The sequence below is a fragment of the Canis aureus genome, chromosome X (genome assembly GCF_053574225.1).
Source record: "Canis aureus isolate CA01 chromosome X, VMU_Caureus_v.1.0, whole genome shotgun sequence".
Lineage (NCBI taxonomy): Eukaryota > Metazoa > Chordata > Mammalia > Carnivora > Canidae > Canis > Canis aureus.
In genome coordinates, this window is record NC_135649.1 from 113508054 (window position 1) to 113528756 (window position 20703).

The window sequence follows — 20703 nt, forward strand, 5'->3', positions numbered from 1 at the left end:
TGGGGAAGCTAACATCCTGATGGCATTGGATAATAAAGGATGTGATTCCCTTCTGAATATAATGACTCAGCAGAGGAAGGACAGTCAGTCAGCACTGTCCTCTGTCCTCATTGCATCAAATGACTAGAGGAGCAGGGTGACTGAATGATCATACCTGGTTGTGCCTTGGAAGGTCTCTTTCTTGAAAAATTATTTCTGACCTAACACTGTCACATGTAAAGGGATAGAGATGAAGATTTATTTTTCCAGTATTAGGAAGAACAGATTCTCATTAGTAGAAGAACTGCCAGGCACCTAGCCTAGGCAGATGGACTTAATGAGAGAAAAAGCCCATGTCCCCCTTTAAGTTACTGACAGAGAGTAAGTGCTCTTACGTAGGCCATTTCTTCCTTGCCACATTGACATTCTGGCCATTCTGGCATTCTGGCCATTCTGGCCACTTGGATGTCCTTGAATATATGACCTTTATTGGAGTACATTATAGTTTTTACAAAATGATTCTTATGAAACCCAAGTTCCCATTTTTATTAAAATGTTCCTATGTCTTGGGCTGCCTGGAAGGGGAGCTACTGTTTTTTTTCCTACATCTTTTAGTTCCTATTCAGAGCCAGACTGAATAATTTACCAGTCATGAATATGTATCATTTGGCCTGGGCCCTCCTAACTCAGGCACCAGTGGAGCTATTAGGCATATGCTGGGTCCTCAAAGCCAAATGGACCAGAAAGAACATTTTCAACAGGCTTCAGTGATCATTTCAGTGGTCCTTTCAAACAGCCAGTTCTGGAGATTCACACCCAATCCCCTAGTTTTTGTTTGAGTGGTCCAGATCCACATGTGAATGTTTCCCCAATTCACTGGATAATGTTCTAATCTTCTCTTGATTAAAAAGACAAAATAAGGGCCTAATATGGCATCCTAAGTAATGTTATCAATAAACAGTACTTCCTAAAGGATGGCCATACACTACACATCACTCTAATAGCTTTATATAGGTTAACCTCAGTGCTCTCCACAGCACTGAGGCAGGCAATATCATGATCACCATTATATAGATGAGGTATCAGAGGCATGTAAATATAACCAACATCCTATGGCTTGAACCCAGATATCTTGGCTTCAGAGTCTATGTTCTGAACCACTAAATTGTGGGATGGTGTTTCACTTCTGATAATATATGCACAATAGGAATCCTACAATATAGAATATTGCACTTAAAAAATAACCATTTTGAAATCACCACAGAGAACTTCTAAAAAGGCAAAAATTATTACCCCTGAAAAACCTCATTAGAATGATTTATGAAAATTATGTAGAATTCAACGTATAGTACTCAGGTAAGAGAGTTCAAATAAAAAATTGAATTAAATAAATTTTTTAAGGGATCCCTGGGTGGCGCAGCGGTTTGGCGCCTGCCTTTGGCCCAGGGCGCGATCCTGGAGACCCAAGATCGAATCCCATGTCGGGCTCCCGGTGCATGGAGCCTGCTTCTCCCTCTGCCTGTGTCTCTGCCTCTCTCTCTCTCTGTGACTATCATAAGTAAATAAATAAAAATTTTAAAAAATAAAAAAATAAAAATAAATAAATTTTTAAAAAAATTGTGCTTGAGTGGTAACCTAACAGGTAAAAACTTGGCGCAAGCACTTCACAAAAGGAGAGAACTCAGTGGCCATTAAATTTGTGAAAAGGTGCTCATCATCATTTGATTAGGGGTGTGCAAGTTAAAACCACAATGAGCTACCACCAAATACCATCTGAATGGTCAGAATTAAAAAGCCTGACATTGTCAACAGATGTGTGGAGCCACTAGAACCCTCCTCACACATTGCTAGGGAAGTGTAAATTGTTTGAACCACTTGGGAAAACTGTCACTCCATACTGGAGCCAAGTATATTCAGACACTGCAGCCCAGCAACTCCACTCATAGATATATATTTAAGATAAATGAGAGCATATGTTTGTCCAGAGTTGTGTTAAATGTTCACAGCAGGTTTAACACATAATAGACTAAGACTACAACCTGGAAGTTACACCCATCGATAGAATGGTCAACAAAAAGGAACAAGTTAGGGCACCTGGGTGGCTCAGCGGTTGAGCATCTGCCTTCAGCTCAGGGCATGATCCCGGAGTTCTGGGATCGAGTCCCACATCGGGCTCCTCTCAGGGAGCCTGCTTCTCCCTCTGCCTATGTCTGCCTCTGTCTCTCATGCATAAATAAATAAAATCTTTTTTTTTTTAAAAAAAGGAAGAAGTTATAGCTACACATATCCAGTTCTGTGAGAAAAGCCAGTCATAAAAAAATACGTGGTATATAAAATTCCATTTATATGAAATACAAGAAGAAACAAAACTAATCACTGGTTAATTATGCCAGAAGAGTGGTTTCCTCAGGGGCAGAGGAGTTGATTATGAAGGAGAAATCAACTTTCTGGGAGTACTGGAAATATTCTACATCTTGATCTGAGATGTATGTACAGGTAAAGATTTGGGGAGTTGTACTCTTAACATTAGGGCATTTTCTGCCTCTTAATGTGTGTATTTTTTTACTTTAATGAAAAGAAAAGATTTGTGCCTGGGAAATTTTTTCCTGTGATTGAAAAGAACATGTTAGCTCTTTTTCCTTTCTTTTTTGTTTACATGACATTTCCTTTATGGTGCAAGCAATATATCTTTTGATTATTTCTTAAATGATGAGTTTACCATATAATTCGAGGCATCTTCCAAACAAAAATAATAATAAGAGCAAATATAGTGAACAAACAGGGAGCTATTTAAATAGGATTAAACTCTCAAGTTTAGACAGATTTCAGTTCTTTTTGTGGGGGTTTCAGGCATTTATTAAGAATTTAGAATCTTACAAAGACAACATAGGTCAGAATTGCTAATGAACATGCAGCATTTGAGGAGTAGGAAGCAGAGGGGCATGGGGCCCAGGCCTGGAGAGCCAGCTTTAGCAGTTGTCCCTGGGGTTCCCATATAGAACCTGAAGCTGAAACAGAAAAGCATTGTCATTGAATAGAGATAACCATAAATAATTGCAAGACAGGAGGGAATTTCTCCTAAGAGTGTTAAACCACCTAATTTAACTAATTAAGTGTTGAAGATTTCCTTCCTTCTAATGTGGGTTTTTTTTTCCAATGGAAAATTCCTAATATTCCTTTAGTTATTCACTCACTAAATATATCACTCACTCACCTGTTTCATACCAAGCTCTGTGTTATGCTGGCTACACAATGAGTCTCTGCCTTCACAAGGCATATGTTGTATTTCTGTATGTGTACAGTGTCCTATTTCTCAGCATCAGGGATGTGATTCCCATTAAGAGTCACCTGGGAAAGAAAATTGGGTGACTTCCTAAGAAAGACCAGCAAGACTTTGAAGGAGAAGAGAAGAGGAACTACCTTTTATGGAATACACCGTGCAAGACTTTACTTGATGAATGTGTCATGTAGGACCCCACAGCAGCCTTAAGAGGTAGCTATAATAACTGGCTTGGCCAAAGGCACTTACAGCTGATAAGGGATTCAGGTCCAAGGGATATGAACCCTGGATGTTTCATGCTGTAGGAAGCTGCCTCGCTTCCACCTTCCTTGGCAAACCTTCCTTTTCACAGTCCTCAAAACATCAAAGAAAGGACCTCTTAAGTAGCTTTGGTATGCTTTTACCTACATACTCAAAGTGCCAATTCAATAACCCCTTTCCATTTGAGACACCAAGTGCCAGAGTTCAAGAATATTGGATTAGTGTTTAGGAGACATGTAACTGAGATCCTACCCCTTCTCTAGTAAAATATTCAGTGCTCATCCCTCTGTTATCCATAAAGGCAATAATAATATCTGCCCTACTTACATCCAAGACTGTTTTGATAATTAAATAACAGAAAAGAGAGTTGAAAACTAAATATTATGTAAAAATAAGATATTATTAATAGTTTATCCTCCCAAACTAGCATAGATATTGTGTATTCTTATTTCACTGTTTTAAAGGTTTTTTTCTTTGTTTTCTTGTATGGTTTTTATTTTTAAGGCTCTTGTTTTCAAAGCTACATAGAATTGACATTCATGTTCTTCAATATATGTATCATTATATATGTACCCCTTATATGAAACCCTTGGGAACATTTAAGCACTGTAATTCAGAGTTTTTCAGATTTTATTAAGGTAATACTGTAACATGTACAATTTATTACATATTACTCCTACTGGGGCTTGGGGAAGACCCTGTAATCAAACACATTAATATTTCTTTGGCAAACAGTATGAATATTCACACTAAATGGGATATGTAGAATGTATAATTAGCCTCCCATCAGTTCAGGACAGGTTTGCTGCCAAATGAGCTATGGAAAACCTTTTGGTTTTCAGAGCTTTGGGGATCTCATAAGTATGGATAAGGGATTTTGGACTAGTACATCTTCAGAAGTGCTAAATATTTACGTCTTATATTAAGGCTGCTTCTCCTCCCCACCCCCACCTCAATCTTAGATGTTTTATGAACATTTCCTTTATCAGGTAGGAGCTACCTTGTCCTCCCCACCATTATCCACCCTGGGAGAAACTCCTTCTCTTCCTCCTCCTCCTCTTCCCCCCACAGGGGAGGATCTCTGGGCAGTCATGTACATACATATATCTGTTCCCTTGATGGCTACTGATTTGTCCAGAGTGAACAAGCAAACTAAGCTAGGCTAATCGGAGTCCTTTCCTGCCCCCAACAGCCTATCACAGCTGGTGGAAATAGAGGTGAACTCCTGTCCCAGAGCAGACAATCCTTTCCTCTGGGAATTTGGAATTGGGCCAGAAAGAGAGCAGTCCCTGTTCAGGTACCTAGCATACAACATGAACATTCTGGCACTGTTGATAGCCAGGTTTTCTACCCTGTATGGATAAGAGACAAGTGAGAGAGAGAATAGAAGAAACTAGGTCTCTTATTTAGAGATAGAGAAAGAGGATTCCCCTTATTCTTTCCATCTCTCTAGTCCAGTTTGGATGCCTAGGCACATATTAGAATCTGTAAGACATTTCAGTTGCTTTACAATAGATATAACTTTTTAAAGTAAACTTCTAAAAGCTTAGAATAATTATAGATTTATAGAAAGTTGCAAAGATAGCACAGAGTTTCCATATAACCTACACCCAGTTTTCCCTCATGTTAACATTTTACTTTGGTCTGGTATATTTGTTGTACCTAATGAACCAATGTTGATACCTTAGATTTTACCTAATTTTTATTGTTGCTCAAGGATCCCATCCAGGATACCATATTATATTTTGTTTTTGTCTCTCCATAGTTTCCTTTTGGCTGTGACAATTTCTCAGACTTCTTTTGTTTTTGATGACCTTGACAGTTTTGGGGAGTACTCATTAGGCATTTTGTAGAATGCCTCTCAACTGGCACTGTCTGTTGTTTTTCTTGTGATTAGACCATGGTTATGGGTTTTGGAGAAGAAGACCACAGAGGTAAAGTTCCCTTCTCACCATATTGGATCAAGGTTACATGCTATCAACGTGACCTGTCACTGTGGATGTTGATTTTGATCATCGGCTAAGTTAGGGTTTGTCAGGTTTCTCTACTGTGAAGTTATTTTTTCCCCTCCTTTCCGTACTGTCCTCTTTGAAAGAAGTCACTATATATTACCCTACACTTAAGAAGTGGGGAATTATACTCTGTCTCCTTTGTCTACATAATAATATCTACATAAATTATTTGGAATCATTCTACATGGGAGATTTGTCTACTGTCCCCCAACTATTTGTATTCATTTATTTATATCAGCATATACTCATGGATATTTACTTTAATATGAGTTATAATCCAGTACTACCTTATTTTGTTTAAATTGTTCCAGCTTTGGCCACTGGAAACTCATGCATTCAGCTCCTGTGTCCTTTTGACATACCTCTGTCATTATATGTATGTATGAGTGTGTCCCAGTTTCAGTATGGCCAGGGAATACTAGGAGCAGTGATTCCACCTGGCCACAAGGCTCAAGGCTTGTATTGCTCTCAATACAAACTGCAGTGTATTCAATCCCCATGATTTGGGGTTGGGAGACATACTCAAAACTCCTCCTTAGGACTTGTTTCCAGTTGAGATAACATGAGACTCACATCTCACATGACCTAAATAATTTCACATAAAGAACAAATTAACTCTTCTCTGGGGGCCTTCAAAGACAGTGACAGAAATTGTCTTGCATTCTCATATTTTGATGTGTACATTATATCCTTATTATATAATCCATTTTCTCCTGGATAGTGACACAGATTTTGGCCCTCATATTTCTCTTGTTTGCTTCTTTGGTGACATTTACTAACAAGAGAATGTTCCTACTCATAAGCTACCACCTACATAGTCTCACAGACACACAGGTGGTATATAAACAGATCCTGCTGATGGATGGTTTCACCACTGGCTCCTAGGAAATCTTCACTAACTGGTTCTGGGCCTCCTCTTCTCTCAGCTCCACGTGTGTAGTCAGAGTCCAGTTTCACTATCTTCATTTTCTCAGTGGACACAATAAAGCCGATTTATAATTCTGCACTTATTTACTCTCATTGCACAAAGGCAGCCACAGAAGCTTCGTCTAAATGCTAACTGCTTGGTGTTTTTCTTTAAAGAACTCAAAAACTATGTCTTTGTTGAACACTATGCATTTTACAAAATGATTTCTAAGGAGATACTAGCAGTTGCAGGAGGATTTGAGAATCTTTATCAGCTTTCCTGTCTTCTCAGGTTAAACTTGCCATAGGCAATTTTGTCTGCTGATGCATAATTAATAGAACACATTAGATTCTTACTCATTTCCTAAGTTTTATTACTCATTTTAATACTACACTGACTTGATTTTAACCCATTTAAATTATTTATTCCATATTTCATGGAAAAATGTATTCAAACATAAAGATTAATTCACTTAATTAACCTTTTGATTAAAAAATAAAACCCCGGTGCTTATCTATATGGATTTTCCCCTTGAAATAGACTGTAGAGAATTGCAACTTAGAAGCTGTAGTTCAAGTGGCTACTAATTACGGTCAAATCTACATGGAAGAGGAATTAAAGAAATTAACCTATGCACACTTGCGTGATTTCTTACCAAAACTGTTGTTGAAAAATAAAGGTGCTACTGTTGTAACGAGTGAACATTTCTACTCCCCATGAGTCAGCTAGTCTTTAAACTGTTTCTGTGGGACCTCAGAGTCTAGTTAGTAAACCCAAACCGTTTGGGCTGAAGTGTATGGTTTCATTTATTAATCCCACAAATTTCTTTCCTCTGCTGCTGGGTCTCATCTCTGGCTAGAAACAGTGTAGATTCAAAGATGAGCAATATATAATCATTGCCCTAAAGGTGAAGATTGTCTAGCAGAGGAATAAAGAGATGTGCAAAAATAACCATGATGTAAGGCAGAATGAGATAGAGGACCAAGGAGAGAAGCTTAACCAGTCTAGAGGAGGAAGAAATTTCTCTTGGGGGCCGGGAGTGGGGGTTGCAAAGGCCTTACCTTTCCTCATTTTTCTACCTCACACCTGAATTTAATCAACATTCCAGCTAAATAGGACGACTTCTCCCCCAAAATCTTTTTTTTTCCCCAAAATCTTTAGTGCTTACTCATATCTGGTATTTATTTCAGGTCTTCTCCTGTCATTTCTGCTTGTTCTAATTCTATCTAATCTTAATACATCAAGTCAAATATTGCTGCCTCCATTAAATTATTCACTGTTTTTACAAACCTGATATTAAGATATGTATCTCCCTTCTTTGGAATACCATAGCAGTTGCTTCTGGTCATCTTTGTAATACATATGTACTTCTCTGCTTCTTCCTATTAGGTCAGGGGTTTTATTCGAACATAGCCACACTCGTTTGTCTATACATGGTCTGTGGCTGCCTTTGTGCTACATCTGCAGAGTCTAGTGACAGAGACCTTATGGCCCAAAACACCTAAAATCTTTACTCTCTGGCCCTTTGCAGACAATATTTGCTGACTCTTGTACTAGATCATAAATTCCTTAAGGGCAGGGACTATCTTACCATCTCTTTGACCTACTTAATGCCTAACATAGCAGGTGTACCTTGAATATTTATTGAATCACATCAAACCTAAATGAAGTAAATAACTGTGATTTAGTGGCTGCATCCACAGGGGCAAGCAGGGATCATTAAGAGAAATTGACTTGTGAAGAGGAGTTGCTGAATGGGAGGTAAGGTCTCCTCTTCCCAAAGCAGTCCAGAGTGTGTTATAAAAAAAATAGAGTTAAAAATTATCAGTCAACTGTAAGCCTAAATATGTTGGAACGTATCACTTTGAAGCAAATTTTTGGATGAAACATTTTGTAGAGCAAAACCAATTTTCCCATTAAGATATTAATATTCATGCCCATACATCCTAATTATTAATTTCTTTATAAAACATTTGTTCTTGGTCTCAGAGTTCATAGATTATGTATTAATAAATGCAGCCATCATTGATTAGAACAACTGTACTCAGCATTACAAGCTAATGCTGATTCTGATAATTATTTTAATTATCAGAATTCTCACATTCAATTTATTTACAACATATGTCAAATTTTAAAAATAAATCAAGGATTCAAAACCATCACAGTGACTTCCACTTAAGGGCAAGAGGGAATAACAGGGACTAGATTTACCCTCCATCCTGAACCACTAAAAAATGTGGACACATGAAAAAAAATGGATTTCAAGGCCCTAGATATTAGGCAAAAAGGACAGTAATCTCTGAAAGATGGAAAACAGATGCAGTCAGTCCTGCTATTGCTTTGGTGTACTGTTTTGAGAGTTTTCAGGTCATGATGCAGAGAGGATGAACAAACTCTCAAAACCAAAGAGATGAAGCTGAGGCTCTGGGGAGTCCACAGAGCCTAGAGTTCAGGGTAGAGTACCAAAATAGAGAGAAATGCCAAGAGAGACAGACAGACAATGAGATTCTTGAGGTCTGAAGAAAGTTCCTCCAGGGCAGTCAGAAAAGTACTGATGATAAGTGCCTACCTGTAAGGAAAGTAACTGAGGCCAGGGAAAGATTAGCCATAATGAACTAGAGAATATCTGGTATTGGGCTGAGGATAGCACTTGTTCCCACAACCAGATTAGAAAACCTGATCATTCATAGGGCATTACACTATTATCAGCTAATTACATACCCAGTATTTGTCACTCCGGTGAGATGTGAGCTCTCTGAAGGCTGGGCACGTGTATATTTTACTTCTATATGCCCAGTGCCAAGCATAGTGGCTGGCTCTAGAAGTTCAGTACAGTAGTTCATTAAATCTAAGATGCCAGGAATGTAAAATATGCCGTTATTTTATGCACCACTGAGAAAGAAAAACATCTCTAATTAAACTCTGATTTGCCTTCAGTTTTAAGCTGCAACCCAAACTCAGAGCTGTGAAAACAGGAAAAGTGCATCTTAGCATATAGGCTATATTATGAATATTAAATAAAACTCAATGAGTAAAGACTAGTTCTATAACATATTTCCATATTTGCAAACCATATTTTCTATGGAGTCCCACAAAAAGAGAAACCCATGAATATGGTTTGAAACCAACAAGTTTATGGGGAAAGGGAAATGGTCTTCTGTATGAGCCAATTACAAAACATTCGTTCCCTTTTATAGTGATCTTTTCATTAGGATTATATAAAGCAAGAGACATTAGGTACCAATTTGTTTAATATCTTGGACCTTCAAATTCTCTCCAAAGACAGAAAGCTGTTAATTTCCCTTTCCATAAGAAAGGGTTGTTTAGCAAGTGAGGTGAGAAGGAAACAGCAGTGGGAAGTGAGAATAAGGGTGAGACTGTCCAAGGAGGAGTCGGAACTGGATGGAAAATTCATTATGATCACTCACACCGTGCACCATAATTTAAGAATATAGAAGGAATCTCTAGGTTACCGAATCCTTTGAGTCCCATCAGTCAACCCTCAAGCATATAAATTGTGATAGTCATAAAGGACATCCATTTTAAAGGCTGAAGGGATATTAGTGATTATAAAATGAAGAGAGTAGCATAGTATAAAAAGAATAGTGTAGGGTTCAATTAAGTTTGAATTCTGGCTTTGTCACCTATTTGTTGTATAACTTTGAGTTTCAATGTATTTATCTACATAAATATACAAATGGGATATCTACAAATGGGATCAATAATATCTAGCTCATAGAATCGTGGAGAGGGTTAAATAATATATGAATGAAAAGCACTCTGTAGCAAGTTTGGAACCTAGAGTCAATACATATCACCTTTTGTTATTTTTATTTGAAAAAGGAAGAGGAGGAAACTGCCTGAAGTGTATAAGCATCCTCTATTGTTTATTCATTACTGGTGCAATCTGGGTTTTTTTTAAACTTCTTTATCAAAATATTTAAAAGTACCAGGATCAAAAAGAAAATTAAAAACAAAAAGAAAAAAGAATGGCTTTATGCCAAAATGTTCTTGCAAGCTCATTTAGGGAACCTGTATTTCTTTGCTTTACCAAACAACTTTTATTCATCTTTTTAGAAACAAAATGTGCCATTTATGTCGGAAACAAAAGAGTACCAGGATCACAGCCGTACAGTTCAGTAAATCACCACAAAATACACATGCCCACATAACCACCCAGATCAAGAAATAGAACATTATTTGACCCCTGAAGCTCAATTCCTCATGGTCCCTCCCAGCCACTAATACATGTCTACTTCCCAAATCTGACGACCATAACCCTAGTTCAAACACCATAGTTTAATTTTGCCTGCCAATGTTTTTTCTGTGCTTGTTAACTTTTCTCCAACATTAGATTTGAGAGATTCATTTCTGTTAAGTGTAACCACAGTTCTTACAGTTTTGTTTCTAGTATTTCATCGTAGGAATAGGCCACAATTTATTTAACTCTTTTATTGTTGATGATCACCCAATCTGCTCTCGCTCAACCTTTTAGTTGACATTATATGATAGATAATGGCTTCTGCCTGGTGAGGCTCTTAACATAATCACACCTGTGAGCTGATGAAAGTGGTGGTTAAAATGGCCACAGCTGACCAAAGCCATAAACAGCCACTGAGTTAGAGAGTTGACTGAGGAGGAATGTGTAACGGAAGCCTCAGGAACCATTAAAAGTTCTTCACAATCTGAAAGAGGGCAATCAGGCAAGCATTGTCTCTTCACCCACATGATGAACAGATGCCAACTGCACTCAGTACCCAGTGAATACAATATGTATAGCCACAGACCAGGGATTTTAGAGTCTGGAAAATAACTCATCTCATAGTCAATAAAACCTTCCACCTGTGATTAGCATATATGGACAGCATGATGGAACTTAAAATTCTTAGTTCTTCCTTTAGGAGGATTTTAATTGACCAGTGGTTTGAATGTTGGTTCTTCACTTGTTAGAAAAATAACTGTGGACAAATCGCTTAGCTCTTTATGTTTCCATTTCCCTACCTGCTAATTGATGATGCAAAATCGTGCTTACCTCATCCGTTTGCGGTGACATAACCTAAGTAAAAGGTTTAGCACAGGGCCACGCATGTAGAAGGAACTCAATAACTGTTTAATATGAAAGATGGTGTGGCACAGTGATTAATCATTCCCAACTCAGACTCAGACTGCCCGGATTTAAGGTTTAGCTCTGTATGAACTTGAGCAAGTTATTTAACTCCCCTGTGCCTCGGTACCACCATCTACAAAATGAGGACAAGAATAATATCTAGTTTAGAGTGTTGTTGTGAAGTTCAAATGAATATATGTTCTGGTACATGTTAAACACTGAAAACATTTCCCCAGACCACAACAAAAGTCAGAGCCACAATTCTCAGCCCTGGCTACACATTAAAAATTTTTTTTAAAAATCCTGATGCCTGGACCCTACTGCCAAATAGTTTGATTTCATTTGTCTGTGGTGAAGTCTGGGAAGGCTTAAAATTTTCCTCAGCTGATTCTAATGTGCAGCAAAGTGTGAGACCCCCTGCTTTAGTGACACTTTCTTTTCAGGCCAATTAAGCTCCCACAGTAATTCTTACTCTGATCACTGAGCGTCAGGAGCTGTTGAACATGGTCTTCTTACAATATTTCAGCAATAACTACTGACGGCTTCTTCTGTGCAAGTCACATAGGTTATACAGAGTTAAACAATACCAGGTCCTCTCCACAGGGGGTTTACAATAAAGTAGGGCAAGGACAACACATGGACCCTGATCACTAAGCCACAAGTCCAAAATGCAATGATTGATATAAAGCACAAAGTATGGTAAAAGCAAGGAAAATAGGCCATTTATATTTTATGGAGATCCATGAGGGATTCCTGTAATAAGTGACATCCACTTCAAGCAGGTATTAAAAAATGAGAAGTGAATTAACCTTCATGTCATCAGTTTTCATATTCTTAATAGGATTGCTGAGGTTCTTTTCTTCTAACAACACAAAAGTTTAAGATTTTATAAGAGCCATTCATGTATAGTTTGGAAAATATTTCTATACTCCAGTTTCATTAAGGTATAGTCAGTTTTGGGAAACAACTGGAGTTGTCCCCTCTTCCTTTTATTGGGAGGGATGGAAAATAATTTGCTTTAGGTATATATAGTTTGCTTCAGATTGGAGCCCATGGCCTCTCAAATCCTAGATGCAGTCCAAAGCAATCCTGAAGTTTAAATGCACAGATAGTATTTAATGACATATTAAAATCAGGGGAAAACAGAAATCCATTTGTTTTTTGTTAGATAAAGAAAGGAAAGTCTGGTGTTTGGGCCCCTTGGCCCAGTATGGCTGTAGAGTGTTCAGATGAGGAGAGTCCTAGAGGCCTTTATCAGAAGTCAGGGGCTACACCTACATCCAAACAAACTGGAGGGGCAAGAAGGGGAAATGGACACTTGCATTGGCGCACTGAGAAACTTCCAAATTAGTTGTGACAGTGCTGAGGAAGCAAAACTTAGATTAAAAATAGCCTGTCTGCATGCTCTCTCATCATCTAAACCCTTGCTATTTTATTATTATTTCTTTGGTTAGATTCCTCTATAGAAATAGATATCAAAGAAAAAATGTACCTAACACTATTTGATACAGTCAGCCAGAGAAGTGAAACTTTAAAATAATGTAATTATGTCATAGTAACATAACATAGGCAATTAAGATTCTCCGTGGTAATGAATAGCCAGCCAGTTAAGGGAAAATGGACCCCTTGCTATGTGGGTTCCTTTTATTCTGTATCCTGGAGAAAGTTAGATGGATTTTTCACAATGACTGGACTTTAGAGATGTATATATTTATTCATTCATCCAGTCAACAGACATTTACTGAGCATATACTATAGGCTAGGTGTTGCTTTAGGGAGCAAACTAGATAAAGATTTTTGCCTTCATGGAGTTCATAGTCAAGCTAAGGAAAACAGGCAATATACAGTAAACATAATCCATAATAGAGTTTTGTATAAGTCATAGTGTTGCTATAAGGTAATAAAGTATGGTGAGAAAACAAAAAAGAAAAAAGAAAAGTTGGGTCAAGGTATTGATGAAGGCATGCTTAAGGTGATAAAGGCCACAACAGGCTTTACTGAGGAGGTGGGATTTGCATAAAGACTTGGAAAAGGTGGGAAAGTGTATTGTGTAAATATCTTGGGGCAGAGCATTTCAGCCATTGCAAAGGCTCAGGGATGACAGCACGTGCCTGGTATTTTCAGGAAACTGCAAGGAGGCCACTGTGCCTAGAGCAGTGAGTAAGGAAGTCGTGCTTAGCTGGCTGTCATCTTGGTAATTGAGATAACTGGGCCACGTGTCTCTCATCATTCAATAGGCTAGCCTGGCCTTATTCACATGGTAGTGTTTATAGGATCCCAAGAGTGGCAAGAGAAAGCTAGCTACAGTATGCAAACATTTTTGAGGTCTCTGCTTATGTCACATTTGCCATTGTCCAATAGACCAAGACAAGTAACATAGTCAAGTTGACAGTCAATGTGGGAGGGACCTATTACCCAAAGGTATGGATACAGAGAGGAGAATCTAGCCATTTTTGTAAAAAATCTGCACTGCCCCTACTTTACTGAATTATAATCTATTTTATGTATATGCCAGTCTTCTTAAGAAGTTGTTTCTTTATGTAGTACATGTTCCATAATAGTTGATTTTTCCCTCACTGTGTGGTGTTTAAAAGAACCAAAGAAATTTAGGCTATATGACCTAGATAGAGTTACCCATTTTAGTGAAATGGAAAGGGAAAGTTCAAAATAATCCCGTTTGTGGTTTCTCAATAAGTTAAAAATAGTACTGCCCTATGATCCAGTAATCACACTTCCGGGTATTTACCAAAAGAAATACAAAAACACTAATTCAGAGTAATACATGCACCCTGATGTTTATCGAAGCATTATTCACAATAGCCAAATCATGGACAGCCAAGTGTCCATCAATAGATGAATGAATAAAGAAGATGTGGTGTGTGTATGTGTGTGTGTGTATGTGTTTATATGTATATAAAACTATTATGCAGCCATAAAAGTAATGAAATTTGGCCATTTACAAAAATATGGATAGAGCTAGGACAGTATAATACTAAGTGAAATAAGTCGGAGAAAGACAAATACCATATGATCTCACTCATGTGGAATTTAAGAAACTAAACAAGTGAGCAAAGAGTAAAAAGAGACAAAGCAAGAAACAGACTCTTAATTATAGAGAACTGATGGTTACCAGAGGGGAGCTGGGTGGGGAGATGGGTGAAACAGGTGATGGGGATTAAGGAGTGCACTTGTGATGAACAATGGCTGATGCATGGAAGTATTGAATCACTATATTTTTATGCTGGAAACTAATATAACACTGTGTGTTAACTATGCTGGAATTAAAATTAAAAAATAATAATCCTGAACCTTAAAATGCTATCCCCTAAAGATTTATGAACCTGACCAGGACTTGAGCAGAAGTACAGCCTGGGTAGTTTCTCTCCACTGTCAGCTTCCCTATAAGGTCCACCAACAACATTCTTGAACTATATTGCTATTGGTGCTCCAGGTCTGTCCCAAGAGAATTCACACATTTTTATCTCTGCATATTTTTATCACACACTTACTACATCAACAACTCTTTAATTTGCTGTGTCTCAGGAAATACTGGAAGGGAAAGTTTATGAAGTCTCCCATATATGCAGACATCTGGCTAACACAAACAGGCCTGCAGATCAATTTGCCAAAGCTTGGCTTTCTTACTTTTCAACCTTTTATCCAAGAACTAAGTAAAATCCTGATTTTGCAAGACAAAAGTATTCCCATCTTCTTCCAGAAATACCAAGCTGACCTAGGAGATTCATTCCAATTAGCTGGGGACATACTTGATTCAAGGAACAATCTTTATTTTTTTAGAGTTAAAACAGACATCCAGACAAATTCTTTATACACACACACACACACACACACACACACACACGTATATTTTTTATTGGAGTTTGATTTGCCAACATATAGTATAACACCCAGTGCTCATCCCATCAAGTGCCCCCCTCAGTGCCTGTCACCCAATCACCCTATCCCCCAAATTCTTATTTCAAAACTTCTGTAGGTAGAGCCTTACTGCTCTCATAGTTTCTCTTACACTCTTACAGTCTTTAGCTAGAAATATTCTCGTGGGGAATAGAGCAAGACCAAACATGATAAGACTATGGCCTCTTTTGCTTTAAATTCCAAGCTGTCCTGGGTTTGGCAGCTGCTTGAAATGGTCCACCTGGTCTTAGTTGACCAGATGGCCAAAAACTAAGGGGGAAATTCCTTATTTAGGACATAGGGCTTCTTGGTTAATAATGACCAAAGATAATACCCCTGGATCCTTGCTTTAAGGAGATGGTTAGTGATCTGTCAGAGTCACCTGCACACCACATCATCCCAATTGTCCCCTACAACACTGGCTTTCACCTCTATAGTTTCTGGGCTACAGCTACAAATGAGGACTTGAGACACACTTAGGAGTGGCTACGAATCATTCAGCAGTAATAGCAAACAAAGTGTGAGGAAAATAATTATTTTAACCCTGTTTGGCCACACTCAAAGCCTGTCTGATGTCTCACAACCTTCCATTCAATTCATCCTGATATTTTCCTGTGGGTCAGATGGACAACAATACACCCAGCCTTTAGTCTACCACTAGGGGTTTTGTGCTCCAAATAGAACATTACCAACAGAACAGCTTCTTGGAGGCTGGCAGAGATGTATATTTAAAAAACCAATTTTACAACTTCAAATGGGAAGGCACCTATGGAACAGATACCATGCTGGTATTTCATTTTCCTGTATTTAGGGAAGAGATTGAACTTTTGAAAACCAAATCAAACCAAACAAAACCAGACCAAACAAAACAAAAACCACGAAAAGCTTTGGTTGGCAGGAAAGCAGGAAATTAACTTGGAATCAATAAACATAAATTTCTTACTTAAAATGTGTTTAAAATTTTGAAGCACATTGGAAACCTGCCCAGAGTATCTTCTAGAGATACTTCTAGAGAGGTTTATTTTATGAGTGTAGCTCAAATATGAGTAGGAAGTCCTCATTGCCTAGAATGACCTTTGCCACCTCCTACTTCATTTAATCTGCTTTATAGATTCAGCTCAGGCTCCCTCCTTCAGGCCATTTTCCTAACACTACTTCTCTTCCTCTTTCTCTAGCTCTTTTCTTCTAGCTCCTTCCCTCCGCCTCCATTTCTCCCGACTTCATTTTATAGGTTAGGCATCCTTCTGGATGTCCTTATATTCTACATTGTTTAATAGTCACCATTCCAATTATCTGCCTTTGGCATACTAGGTGACAAGTCCCTGAGGGCAGGGACTATGTTTTATTTATCTCTGGTTTCCCTAGTCCCTAACACAATGGATGGCACAGAGAAAACCTTCAATAAATGTTAGATGAAAAAAATGAATGGATCAATGAATTACCAGTTAAATTACACCTGGAATGGCACTTAACCATAAGTCTTTTTAATACTGTTTATTCATTTACTAACCTACTCTTTACTGAGCCAGGTGTTGTGCTAGGTGGTGCATGTATAAACATGGACAACATCAATGGAGTCCTTGCCCTCATAGGGATTAAGTATGTTTATCTGTAAGTGTAACAATATGAGAATGGGATATTTTTGTCATCTCAGAATGTCAACTAGTCTCACTCTGAAGGAAGGCTGCACATATGCATTAAGGATACAGGACTTGCTAGAACAAAGCAAATGCTATCTAGAGACCATTGCACGTAATACCCTGTATCATTACAGAAGACTAGACATTTGAAAATAATTAATTGAAGTAATAGGATTCGTGGATATTGACAGTGCTGTGGCCTTTTCCCTATTCTCTGAAAGATAGGGAGAATATGTTTTACCCCTACCCTGGTAAAAGAAGAGACTGGCATCTCCTGCACATGTCATGTATCTGCTGAGCTGCTGAAATTCCAACAGGTTCCTCATGGATCAGAGAGTAAAGGTGTTATTAGAAGAACCTGTCATGTGTCCTCAGTAGTTTGGATTTTTGTATGAAAACATGAACACCAATACTTGTTTCTTGCCTGGATAAATTCTGAAGGCAGTAGGCTAGCTGGGCTACCCAAAATGGTGGGATAAAAGCAGATGTGTTAACAGTTAAGTTGCATTTCCACTATTTAGCAAGGCAATGAATGCACGTTCTTGGTAGACCAAATAAATGGTGTGAAAGATAGATGTGAATCCTCTTGAAAACAGATCAACCAAGAGGGCTGTCTACTTGAGTGAGGAGACCCTGGAGTAAGAAGTTGCATGGGATATGTGGCTAGGAGGTGATAGATAAGAGGAGATTGTAAGACACCAGCCAGAGATTGCATTATTCATCCAGGAATCATGTAGTGTGCAGGATCCCCAGGAATTACCAAGGAACTCAAATTCAACCGCCAAGAAAGCCAGCATTTGGAGGCTTGCCGTTAGAGAAGGCAAGAGTTCGAATACAATATTGTCAGTCATGTACAAGTTTCTTCCATTTACTCTTTCACCCTCAGCCCTCAACAGTGGAGAAGCAAGCAACAGGAGTGGGGAAGAAAACTGGAAAAGCAAGAATAAAAACTGTGAAGGAACATGTGCACTTCGCTGGATATCTTCAAGCCAAAGGTTAGGCCTGGGCTGGGGGCAAAGGAGAGAAGGGACATTGAATTGGTTGTGAGATTGAAGTTTTATTTCAGGCTAGCTGATTTTTTTAAATGTGATAACGGCCTGTGATGAAGTATTTATCACCAGTACTTCAGCTGTCTGTTAAATTGTAAATCACATGTTTGTTCATTCTGGGTCTAATGGCATGGCATGTGGTAACTGAGAATCTATGGAATATTTCTGAAGTGTCCTCCAGGGACAGGAAAAATAGAAGCAACTGAGGATGTTTAATGACAGTGATTGGAGAAAAACAGAGCCATTGCTTATTCAGATGCTCTAGAGATTAACCCATTCAATAAATTGACTACCTATGAAAAACACATATGCATGTGTATACATACACACATGCTTACAATAAACTGGCTCATCTCATTAGCAGCATGATTATAACCAAATAAGGAGCCATCCAAAGAACATAGCATCTTCTACTCATAAGGCCCTTTATGAGTCTTCAAATATTACTTCCCATCCCAGGGAGCAGTCTTTTCTATTACGTTATGGACAGGGAACAAAAACAATAAAAATAACCAGAAATAACTGAGTGCCTACCATGTACAAAAAGTGGGCTAAACAATTTCTATAAGTAATATACCATCTTATCCTAGTTCAATTTTTAAAAGGAGTAGATAAGGTTATTTTCATTTTAGAGATGAAACAGGCTTAGAGAGGTTGAGTGAAAAGAAGACTTTAAGATTTAGATCCAGGCCTGCCTGTATTTCAGAATATGTATTTGTGGATATATTCTTAACTTCCCAAAGTCTACCTGAGACCTTCTGAAAAAGGGAGACACAGTCCTTTAGAGAAATTCCATTCCTCTGTAGTATATGTAATATTATTATGAAATTCTTCCATATTTTAGAACTCTAATATTTTCTATAAATCTTTTACCCATAGATTCTGTTTTAAGTCTGTTTCACATGGGAGAGCATGGCTGTTCATTAATTTCTTTATCCACTTTATTGATCATCTCGCATAAATCACATACTGTACTAGTTGCTAAAGTTAACCCGATGAACAAGACAGAATTTTTGCCTGAATGGAAGATATTGGGCATCTTCCTACAGATTGTCCCTCATTTTCCCTAATCCTCCATTTCTTTTTTTTTTTTCCACTGTAAAGAGAGTGGAAGACATAAGACACGGGGAGACATAAGCACTCATATACAAATATATTTATAATATTTGTATTATTATAATATAAATATAATATTTACAATGATCACACTTAGAAAAGCAAACAAAACCCCCTAAACATCCAAGATAGTAAGATAAATGATGATTACTATTCTAGATAGACTATTACGTCATTGCAAATAATGTTCATGATATATTTTTAGTGCTATGGAAATAGAAGATAGTATATAACTGTCTTTATAGACAGTTTTGATCCAGTTTTCTGTGTGTGGGTTTGCCTACAAATGTGTGTAGGAAATGGGACGCCTGGGTGGCTCAGTGGTTGAAGTGTCTGCCTTTGGCTTAAGGCGTGGTCCTGGAGTCCCAGGATCAAGTCCCGCATGGGGCTCCCTGCATGGAGCCTGCTTCTCCCTCTGCCTGTGTCTCTGCCTCTCTCTCTCTCTCTCTCTCTCTCTCTCTCATAAATAATAAAATATTTTAAAAATGTGTGTAGGAAAAAGGCTGGACAGAAATATACCAAAATCTTAACAGTTATTTACTGGATAGTTAATGATATTTTCTATATCTTCTATTTTTTCTGTAACAAGCATGTCTTTTAAAGGGCTAGTCTGTAAAGGGCTTAGCTACAGGCTCTGGGACAGCTGTGCAGTCAGCAGAGTGGGGCATCTGCTTGGGGACTATAGTGTTTATAAACTGAAACGAGTATGTATGTGTGTGTGTAAGTGTATGATCAATTCTTTATTTTCCATGACTCACTTCTTATCCCATTTTCCTTTCTCACTGTTATCCATATGAGTCACAATCTCCCCACAGTCAGTTGAGAGCCAACCATGCTTAATAATAACCTAAGAAAAATATACGTAGGAAGATAAACCTGCTCATGGCAAAAGGATAACCACTGTGAGTTCAGAGCCAAGTATAAAATGATTTTTGATTATACCACCTTTTGGTTTATCTCAGTTCCTGATTGCCTCTACAGACAAAGATCACTGGTCAGTGACCATTTATTTAGCAATAGTTTTGACCATTGATGTAGAATCATAATAGCTAATAAGAATGAATAACAAATTTATAAAAACTCAAGCTCCCATTTTGAAAATAAATGACTACATTTTTCATAACAATGAGAGTTTGGAAGCTATGAATGTCTTAAATTTTGACATTATCTGCTTACAATTTGTCACCAATACTTTAGCAATCTATTCAATTGTAAACTACATGTTTTGTGCATCCTGAGGTTTAATGGTGTGGCATGCAGTGATGGATCTAACTAATTACCAACAAGAAATAAGCAAATGAACCTGTTTGGGATGGGGCACACAGTGGATTCGAATTTTTATTAGGTAAAATTGATTTGTGATTATGTAGCTGAAAAGAAAGCTGTTAGTGTTTCTGATATCTGTATTTCAAAAGCAATGCAACACAAGTATTTTGT

At 37.9% G+C, this 20703-nt stretch overlaps 2 protein-coding genes across 8 annotated transcripts in view; one reads left to right on the forward strand and one right to left on the reverse strand.

Annotated features, from left to right (window-relative positions):
- Positions 1–20703, forward strand: part of LOC144308047 (uncharacterized) — a 404506-nt gene that overhangs the window by 136986 nt on the left and 246817 nt on the right. For all 4 annotated transcript variants that reach the window (XM_077888199.1, XM_077888194.1, XM_077888198.1 and 1 more), the window contains exon 2: positions 17988–18096. In XM_077888199.1, the coding sequence (XP_077744325.1) occupies positions 18064–18096 (33 nt within the window). In that variant the 5' untranslated portion in view covers positions 17988–18063. The remainder of the gene's footprint in view (positions 1–17987; positions 18097–20703) is intronic.
- The window catches only part of GLRA2 (glycine receptor alpha 2), a 173599-nt gene that overhangs the window by 75064 nt on the left and 77832 nt on the right, over positions 1–20703 (reverse strand). The window lies entirely within an intron of this gene.